General features: G+C 47.4%; 1 protein-coding gene across 1 annotated transcript; it reads right to left on the bottom strand.

The window, feature by feature from the left end:
- Nucleotides 1-310: 310 nt before the first annotated feature.
- rp1l1a (rp1 like 1a) lies at nucleotides 311-9,465 on the bottom strand. Its single transcript, XM_071205033.1, has 8 exons — nucleotides 9,389-9,465; nucleotides 8,735-9,127; nucleotides 8,440-8,557; nucleotides 8,293-8,343; nucleotides 4,599-8,191; nucleotides 3,127-4,119; nucleotides 1,633-2,235; nucleotides 311-793 (listed from the first exon to the last, which is right to left on the bottom strand). The coding sequence occupies exons 1-8, from the start codon at nucleotides 9,449-9,451 to the stop codon at nucleotides 515-517; spliced, it is 6,093 nt and encodes a 2,030-aa protein (XP_071061134.1). The 5' UTR covers nucleotides 9,452-9,465; the 3' UTR covers nucleotides 311-514.
- Between the last annotated feature and the right edge of the window lie 903 nt (nucleotides 9,466-10,368).

Raw genomic sequence — 10,368 nt, 5'->3', positions numbered from 1 at the left:
GCGAGAGTGGTATAAACTCTTGCCTGTCTTTCAACATTTTCTTAAAATGTTAAACTACTCCTTTAGGGTAATCAGATTACATCACAGGGCTACTTAAATAACATCTAGGAAATAACTTTCCAAACCCCTGAGAATACAAAACGTAATGAGACAAAGAATTAAACTGATGAACTGAAACAGGTTATTAGCGTCTAACGAGGTACTTGTTATATAAATGGTTATATGATTCAATAAATCATTTGACCTTACATTATACACCCATAGGAGTCAATGTTTAGTTCAAAAATATACCTTATTAGTACACATACAATACAGAATATAGACATATCGCTTACAATTGACTTAGAAAATATACAAATATACTTAAATAGTGGATAAATAAGGTGGCATTTCAAAGTTCTACAGCGGACCTGGAGTGATAAAGTGCTTCAAGTGTTTGACTTCTTTGTTTTGGTCGCAGTTGTTTGAACAACTCCACCTGTGTAGTCACTGACAGAGCAAGGGTTCATGCGAGTTATTGGTCATCCAGTTCGTTGTCTTTGGGTTTTCGGCATTTCACTCGACCTGGAGAGCGGCTCCTCCTCTGACCCGTACCGCCACCCACCATTTTGGGCACTTCTATGGAGTCGATAGGGATCGGAGGACAATCTGTGTCGATGTCCTCCAGGGAGCCGGACTGCGACTCCACAGAGGTTTTAGTGAACTGATGGAGAAGGAGAACATCTCTCTTCTTCACTTCCTCCTCTGGCTTTACCTCTTCGACAGCATCTCCGTCATTTTTCACCTCCTGGCACTGAGGGGCCAAACAAGAAAAGTTAATTATCTGGGAGTAATCACTGCTACTTTGGCATGTTATTATCCGTGAGTACAGCTTGTAACAAAGTAATTAACGCAGTTCCCGTTGGGAGGCAGACAGTGTCCACACATTTAAGAGTAGGCTGAAGACTTAAGACAGTTAGGACTGGGTTTAAACTCCATTTAAACATCCTCATGGTTTCACATCCGCATTGCGTCGTGTTTTGCACCCATTCATTGGTATTTTCACATGTATCTTGTCACTGTACTATATTCTCAGATATGTTCGTTTTTACATCATCATTCGTGTTGATTTGTGAAGCCCTCTGAGACAAATGTATTGTGTGATATTGGGCGATATAAATACATTTGAATCGAAGGGCTGCAGTACATCAGGTACATTATTATTGCTGACAACAACAGCACACTTGCGTCAGTTGCTGCTGAAAACACAACGGATTTGTTCAGTCTGTCTAATTGGATAGTGAGATTATCTTTTCCCGCAGGCTTAGACTTAGCAGTAGGTCAGATTCCTCTTTAAAGCACACTTAATGTTCGGGCACTTTGAGAGCAGGTGGTGTTATAACTAAAAGGTTGTCTCGTGCAGTATCGGAGCAGAAGAACATACTTGCTTATTAAACCTCCTGACTAAAAGTACATGTAAAGAAGGTAAATACATGTAATACAATAATGAAATATCTGTACCCTTTATTCATTACATATATAACTTGTATATAAATATACATAACTTACTTGTATAACTGTGATCGACGCTTAAAATAAACCGTTTTACTAACACTTTTCTAATTAAATAATCCCGTTTGCTCTTGATCCTACCTGTGATGAGGCTCTCTCCTCCTCTGTCTCCTTTCCTCCCTCCTCGGCATCTTCAACCCCTTCATCTTCTTCATTTCTTGCACCGTCATCCTCCTCTGTTTCCCCAGGTGCTTCTTCTTCCTCGCCTGTTGCTTCCTCCTTTACGGCTTCCTCCTCTTTCCCACTTCCTGTCTCTTCCTCCTGCTCCACTTCTCCTGCCTCCTCTCCTTCGTCCTTCTCCTCACTACCTGCACCACCTTCCTCATCTCCTTGGATATCCTCCTTAGCGTCCTGCTCCTCCTCTTCCTCCTGCACGACCTCTAAATTCCTCCCCTCCTCTGCAGCGACCTCGCTATCCCCCTCCTCTTCCTCCACAACTGGAACAACCGCGAGAACGGGCGATGGGCTTTTCTTCAGCTGGAGTATCTTGAGGAGGTCGAACTCTCTCGACATCGGAAGTTCGGCGGATGGAATCGGGTTTTTTCTGAGAGGTCTGGCGGCCATTTTCTTGCGAACGCACTCATCACATGGGCAATAGTCGTCTTCACTGCGCTGGTCACTGAACTCGCCCGCCATCTCTCCGTCGCTCTGAGATTCGGCCGTTTTAGGTTGGTTCTTCATGACCTATATGGAAGTCAAATAGGACACGATGAGCTAAAACACATACAGTTAAATCAAATACTGCTTATTGTAGGGCTGCTCAATTAATCGTATTTTCATCGCAATTACGATTTTGGCTTTTTATTTATTCTTTTATAAATGTATTTATTTATTTTATTTTATTTATTTTAATTTATTTATTTTATTTATTTTATTTATTTTATTTATTTTATTTATTTTATTTATTTTATTTATTTATTTTATTTACTTATGTTATTTATTTTATTTTAATAACTTATTTTATTTACGTTATTTATTTATTTAATTTATTTATTTAATTTATTTTATTTATTTTATTTATTTTATTTATATTATTTATTTTATTTACTTATGTATTTATTTTTATTTATTTATTTTATTGGTTTTTCAGTTGAATTATACTTAAAGTTCAGGGTAATCAACTGTTAAAAACACACTGTTCAATGTTTTCAAAGTACATGGATAATCGTTTTTAATAATCGTGATATAAATTATTGACCCAAATAATCGAGATTATGATTTTTGCCACAATCGTGTGAGCTGCAAGTATCTTTCTCATGAATATTATTATTCTTTCCCCCTTCTACTCCAGTAGGACTCAGATGTTGCACTTTTCCTTGTACATGTGATGTTTCTTTCCATTAACTGTCAAGTGGGAAATACGTTTTTGTGTTTCTCTTATTTTCCTACGATACTGTTATGATTGGCTGTGAATAAGAAAATATGAACAGACTGACCATCTATTTCTATATTTTGAGAAAGGGGCAGGTAATATAAGATTGTTTTCTTCCCCCTGCTCCTTTTCGGGTACGGTGTGTTTATAGAGACATGTTTTGTAAATAATTGTTATACATTAAGTCGTTTGAATGCTGTTACCTTCAGGATTCGACGCCTCCTGTCCGTCATGGTGGATTCCCTGGAGAGAGTTCCTCTCTGCGGAGGACGAGGCGATCGTCCGGCTCGACCCTGGATCTTCTTCAGTTCTCGCTGGATGCTGAGCTGGATGCGTTTGCTCACCTCGTCCCTCAGCTCTCCGATCATAGTGTCCAGGATGAGGCTGTCGTCCAGGTCCCAGCGCACTTTGAACTCCGACATGGCCGTGATGTAGTGATTCATGAACTGCTTCTCGAGCTTCTTCAGCAGCTGCATCACCCACACCGGATCGGGGTCCTGGGATTGTCTTTTGCTCAGAGACGCTCTCACGACAGTCGGAGGCGTGGCCGAGCTCGAGTCGTCCAGAGTGTCTCGCTTGTTATCAGAGCTGTCGTTTCCTGAGCTGGACGAAGGATCCTTGGTGTTTTTGAGGCTGTCCATATTTGGAAGGACCACCTCTGCGTGTACATCCGTCTCCTCTGGTTCTGCCTCTGCGTGTACATCCGTCTCCTCTGGTTCTGCCTCTGCGTGTACATCCGTCTCCTCTGGTTCTGCCTCTGCGTGTACATCCGTCTCCTCTGGTTCTGCCTCTGCGTGTACATCCGTCTCCTCTGGTTCTGCCTCTGCATGTACTTCCCCCCCCTCCTCCTGTTCCACAGCTTTCTCCACCGCTTTCTCCGCATGTAAAGAAGCCTCCTTTGTTTCTTCTTCCTTGGTTTCATCCCCACCATGATTCCCATTGTCCTTCCCAGATCCTGCAGAGCCGCTGCTCATTCCCAGCCCGGACGAAGACCTCGGTGGAGACACCTGCTCTTTGACTAAATCATCCTTCTGCTCGGTGAGCCAGAGGGACTGCAGGATGACCATAACGTCCTCGTAGCGCTGGTCGCCGGTCTTCTGCTGACCCCCCGCGGGATCGATGAGCTGGAGCTGGGTCAAACAGTCCAGGAGCCCGCGGGCCGATGTGCTTAGTTTGCGACCATACACTGGAGACACCTACAGAAGAAAACATGGTGCATATACATGAACTAAACCTGCATTCATTCATTCCATACATTTGAAGACCTCATCGCCACTTGGAGTTTTAACCAGTTACCTTGGCAACACACTTCACCTCACATTGACTATATATATACCTTGGAAAATGCCGTTTAATACTTTTTAATAGCCTTCATTTTCGCTAAATTGATTTATCAACTTTTAATACTTTTTAAGACCCCGCGGACCCCCTGTATCTAAAACTGTTGGTACTGTGTATGACCTTGCAGCTGCCTCCGCTTTATCATCGACGGAGACAGGGCAAAATTCACTTCTTGTATCTACAGGTGGGAAGACGTCTGCTCTTGTCTTCCCACCTTTTGAGTAGGCGAACATCATCGTTTTTCGATGTTATTCCTTGTTCACCGACTGAAGCCTTTTAAAAAATAATCCAAATACCCATCACATAGACAGAAAGCATTTGCATGAAGTCTTACCTCTGGCATGCTCTTGCATCGGCCCATGGAGCAGCTCAGGAGGACTTTCATCACTGCAGCCGAGGACTTCCAGCTCTTGGCGTCCTGAGGGGAAACATCCGCTTCCTTCCCTTGAGCTAAAACCTCCACTTCTTCCTCCCTTTCCTTCTCCTCCCCCTCTTCATGAACACCCTCTTCTTCTGCAGGCTTCTCCTCCTCCTCCTCCTCCTCCTCCTTGGCTCCCATCATACTGTTGGGTATACTTCGCAGCCAATCACTGACCACCTCGTTCGGCGAGGCGTTGGGCAGACAGGCAGGCGTCATCGCCTCCTCTCTCCTCTGACTCCTGACGCTGCTTTGACTCTGTGGACGTGCCGTGGTGTCCTTCAGCAGGTCAGCGGCGGACAGAGATTGAGACAGAGTGGAGCTGTGAGAGTGGCTCGACGTCCCTTTCTTTTGAGGCGCTGATGATTTCACACTGGATTTGGCCGTGCTACTTTTCACCGAGCCCTCTCCCGCGCTCTGCTTTGAGGCTTTTGTTCTTGACCCTGAATGAGCGGAAACTGCCGACTTCGGTCTGAGGCAACATCCGCTTTTTGAGTCGACGCTTTCCGCCCTGCTGTCCGTCTCTTTTTCGGCGCCGTTATCATTTGCTTTTTTAGCCCTGGCGCTAGCAGAGGATCTACTCCTACCTCTCACACTTGATGATGACATTGCAGACGATGTCCTGTCGTCGACATCGAGCTCATTTTGTTCTTTCGTGGCTGCTTTGACACGAGACGAAGACTTGTGAGACCGGGAGCTTTTGGCGGACATTGCGCTTGCTTGTCTCTCTGTGGTTTCTTCTTCACCTCCTTCCTGCTTAACCTGACTCCCTCCGGGTGTATTAATAGTCGGGATTTCAGGGCAATTGTGAGGGCTTTTCCGGCTGTTTTGAGACGCGGTGGGGCGTGTTTCCTGGGGAGTTGCTGTCTTCGCTCTGCCCTTTTTCTCCGTGTTTACATGGGAACAAACACTCGACTTGCCACTGTCCGAATCAGCTGTTTCTGGGTCTTCCGCCAAGCCAAGAGAAACGGATGAGTTTCGACTCAGCGGTCGCTCGGTGTCTCCTGAATCTTTCCTCTGACTTTTGGTGGACAAGACGCTGGCAGCCCGCTCAGAAGCCTCCTCGCTTGCTTCATCCTTCTCCTCCTCCTCCTCGTCTTCTTCTTTCCTTTCCTTGTCGAGTGCTGATGCTTTTCCACAGCTACGTCTTCCAGATTTAGCGGAGTGAACGGACAAGGCACTGGATCCTCTTGTCTCTGCAGCGTCGGCTTCAGGAAGCTTGTTACGATTAGACTTACGAGACGAAGTAGAAACTCTAGATTTCGCGGATGCAGCGCTTGGAGCCCTCTCTGTTGTCTCCTTTCCTTCCCCATCAACAAGTGGCGTCGATGACACCGGTTTGAGACTATTGCAGGCTTTGTGAGATGTGCGGGACTTCGCTGAAGATTTAGATTTCACTGACAAAGCACTCGCCACCCGCTCTTGATCCGCATGTTGCTCCTCTGCTCCGGTTGTCTCAATCGGAGGAATATCAGCTTCACTTGGATTTGGAGAAACTGCTGATGACTTCTGGGATTTGGAGGATTTGTTTGTTTTCCCCGACATGGCGCTGGTTGCTCTTTCTGAAACCGCTGGAGAAGCCACTTCATCTTCCACCAACTCATCTTCCTTTTCCTCGGAGCACGGAGGTTCTGCAACGTCAATGCCGTTCGATTTGCACGACTTCGAAGACTTCACAGACACATAGGATCTACCGGACCGTCTGCTCGCAGGCCTTTCTTCTTCACCCTCTGCACTTTCTGACCTTCCAAGAGCTTTGGAGGGCGTATTAGACTTCGCTGAGAGATTGGATTTTGCTGAAGCGGCACTCGCTGCTCTCTCCTCGACCTCAACTCCTTCTTCTGGTTCAATAGTTCCCTGAGCTGCTGCAGAGACTGGTCTCGCACAGTGACTGCAAGAAGACTTGTGAGATCTTCCGGACTTTGCAGACACATTTGATTTACTCGATTTAGCAGAAAGGACACTCTCAGGTCTGTCTGGCTTAACAGAGAGGACACTTGGACTTCTTTTGTGTGTATCCTCTTCCTCCACGCCTGCACTTCCAGTCGGGGAAGCAGCTTTAGTTATTGTCTTTACAGAAGCCCCAGATTTGTCTGACAAGGAGCTTCCTGCCCTCTCTTCCTCTGCGTCCTCTCCTACATCACTGTCACTGGCTCCTTCCTCCTCGACCCCTCCTTCCTCAGGACTGGACATGTGACTGGAGGCTCTTTCCTCCAGCATGTGTGACACCGCCGAGCAGCGGCCGGTGATGTTGCTCCTGTTGGACTGCGTCGACCCAACCGAACACTCGGAGCCTTCGTCGTCACTACCGTTATCTACGAGAGGTGTGGGAGGCTTGGAAGGAGCTTTGTGTGAGCGATCGGACCTTTGCGACGCTCGACTGGTAGACTCAGAGTTAGCCTCGCGTTTGCAGCCGCCACAGTTAGAGCACACGCTGGATGACTTCTGAGACAAGCTGCTAACAACCCTCTTTATGTCTGCGTCCTCCTCTCCCTCTGTGTTCGGGATCTTGTTGTCGCCAGACCTGTCGGATGCTCGACTCCTTTGGGACTTGGAGCTTGGGGCTCGATCGTCAGCTGTTGGATGGGGGGTGTCGGCTCCACAGTGAGACGAGGATGCTGCTCTGCTCTTCCCCTCTTCCTCATCCTCCTTGTGCGTCGGTTCGATGCTACGGCAGCATTGTGAGGCGCTGGGCGGCAGCTCGTCGTCCTGGTCCTCTTTCAAGGATTGGAGGACACGTGAGGAGCTGCTGATCACAGACAGCGGACGCTCGTCATCCTCCGCTACTGACTTCCTGTCAATGGCGACGACTTCACTTCGGCTGCATCCTCGGCTCACCGTGCACACTTCGACACGTGTATCTCCGTCCTGCTCCAGCTCCACCTGCTCCGTCACAAACATCTCCTCCTGGACTATTTTGCTCGGCTCTGACCCTCTGGCTCGACAGCGCACCACCCTCCTGGAGTTGCAGGACGAGGAGGAAGAAGAAGAGCGTGTCTGCCTCGTGACGGTGTGTCTGGATGCAGGTGGAGGAGGGACGGGGTGGTGTTTGTGGCAATGTGCCGGGTTTTCCCACAAGTCGTACTGCTGCTCCTGTCTTTGGTAGCAGCAGGGGCATCCGTTCGCCTCCATAACGCCATTCTGGTTGGAATAATCCACGCCTTCAGGGTCAAAGGAGGAGGAATCGGGGTCAGAGCAGCTCTCCGATTGGCCCTGCTGCAGATAGCGGGGCGGGGCCTGGCATTCATTGGTCAGAGGTGGAGATTTTTTAACTTGTGTGGACCACTGAAGCGTCTCGTCATTGTGCAGGCGGAAACGCACCCTCATCTCCACAGAGAGGCTGCCATCTTTGTTGACCACCACACGCTTTTCAATGTCGTCGTTCACGATGGACGGTCTGACGCCGTTGCTGTACGACTTCTCCGAAGACAAGGAGAAACGGGCGGAGCGGCTTGAGGAATCTGAGCGAGGGTGGATGATGCTTTTTTTGGTTTCCAGACCGAAGTTAACTGAAAGGAGACAGAGACGGAGGAAAACGAATGTAATTACAACCCAGTATTTCTTTTTCACAATTTCACTCTTTAAGCGAATTGAGACGCAAACAAATTACCATTTTTCTTGCTTTCATGCACTTCACTGTACTCGCTGGCTCTTGAATGAGCTCCATGAGGTGGGGATCTCACTCCTTGAGTAGCAGGAGATCGGGCCCCGTTTCCAGGAGTCCTCGGTCCGAGAACCGGGGACCTGTTGCCCACACCGGGAAGTTTTTCCTCTGAGCTCTTCCTCATGAAGTTTACCAACATCGGGCTGAGGGCTTCCCGACCGACACACACCAAAACACCGGGACACGTCATGAGGCTTTGCACGCTGTCGATCTGGAGACAAATTCAGGCTCATCAGCAATATGAAAGCACATGAAGTCATGACCATGAGTGGAAGTGGATAATGCAACTACGGGAAAATAATGAAAAGACAATAAAAAGTACAATAAAATAAAATAAATGCTCAATACTTCAGTGAATGTACTGTAAGTAAAACAAGCCACTTCTCACCCTTCGTCCCTCTGCAGTGTAAAGCTTGCGGACGTGAAACTGCATCACCTCGGACACGGCATCCAGGAAAGTCCCCAGGCTCCTGGTGGACCTCCTGCTCAGAACCACGCTCCTCCTTACCCCCGGATCGCTGTTCTTCACCAGCAGGATCCTCCGCTGCCTGTAAGACAAATGTCCCGGGGGTGTTGCGGACGAGGCCTCGGGTCTCTGGGGCTTCCTGCTGTGATGGTACCAGACGCCCGGGCGCTTGCTGGCCAGCTCCATGTTGACCGGCTTAGCGAGGCGTCGGTCGGAGCAAAGATAGCATCCGCCGTCCTGCAGCTGCTCCAGATGTTTGATGGAGTGAGTGCCGCGGGGAGTCGTCACAGTACGCACCCCGAATGGCAGCGGCACCTGTATGGGGACACGGAGATACATGGGACATATGGTGAAGGAGTTCTTGGAGCAATGAGACTAGAGGCTGATGTCTTTACGACACATATTAAGACGTGGTACAAGGAAAACAAACCTCTAACATAACACAATCACTCAAGAGAACAGCTGGCAAGGTACATTTGATCTGATATTAACCTATTTATTTATTTTAGGATCTCTGTATCTATTCATTTTGAAAAGTGCATCTCCACATCCCGTCTCTGATCCCGTCCCACTAACCTTTTGGGAAAGGTCGTCCAGCAGGGCGTCGAAGCATTTGAAGCTGCGCTTGTGGATCGCCATCTTGATGCCCCCGAACTGGCTGTCGCCGCTTTTGTAGAAGGTGATCCTCTTGGCCGGGGTGGTCACATGTGCGAGGCGAGCGTTGGAGGGTGGCCGCGGGGAGAAGGGCGAGGCATCTTTAGATTGGGGCTGGGGGTACCACATCTCTGTATGGACCGAATGCATGCTGCGATCTCACACACACCTGAGGGACACACAAAAGTAAAACTGTGCAGCTATCATCTAGGACAGGGGCGTCCAAACTGTTTTCACAGAGGGCCACATACAGAAAAATATACGAAGGGCCGGGACACTCGCTGGAGGTATTTTGCCTCATAAGTTCTGTTATAAGTTGGAAAAGTCAATCCAATGTTGGTAAATTATTCTTGATACTTGAAAATGCTTTAATAAAAAAACTGCTCACAGCTCATTCTTAAAACAGAAGCTTCTGATTGATGATAAAAGAGGAATTATGAAGGGTGGTAAATAAGTAGTTGGGCTTTTTTCTTATTAACTTAGATTTGTTAGAACAGGTTTTCAACTTTAATTGACTGAATTTATTTGAAAATGTGGCTTAACACATGAATACTGTGATATATTTAAGCAATAGCTCACGACAGGATCAGAATCGAGTATTCAACTAAGCCATGTAATAACACCATTTATTACATGGCTTAGTTGAATACTCGATTCTGATTGGTCAATTCAGAACACGTGACACGTTGTTAATACCAAACAGACCGCTGTCAAGGACTTATTATTGACCGTTGTTAAGGACGCTCACATCTTCAGAAAGAAGTCCGGTCGATTTAACTGTATACAGTTGGGACATGTATATAACTGGGACATGAAAAACCGCGGAGAAGTAACGGGGCAGAAACCCTCCTTTTTACATCAAACGGCGACACATATTCAGTTGCCAGTTACTTTGGCATTAG

The sequence above is a fragment of the Pseudochaenichthys georgianus genome, chromosome 2 (genome assembly GCF_902827115.2).
Source record: "Pseudochaenichthys georgianus chromosome 2, fPseGeo1.2, whole genome shotgun sequence".
In the NCBI taxonomy this organism is placed as follows: Eukaryota; Metazoa; Chordata; class Actinopteri; order Perciformes; family Channichthyidae; genus Pseudochaenichthys; species Pseudochaenichthys georgianus.
This window is presented reverse-complemented; position numbering and strand designations above follow the sequence as displayed.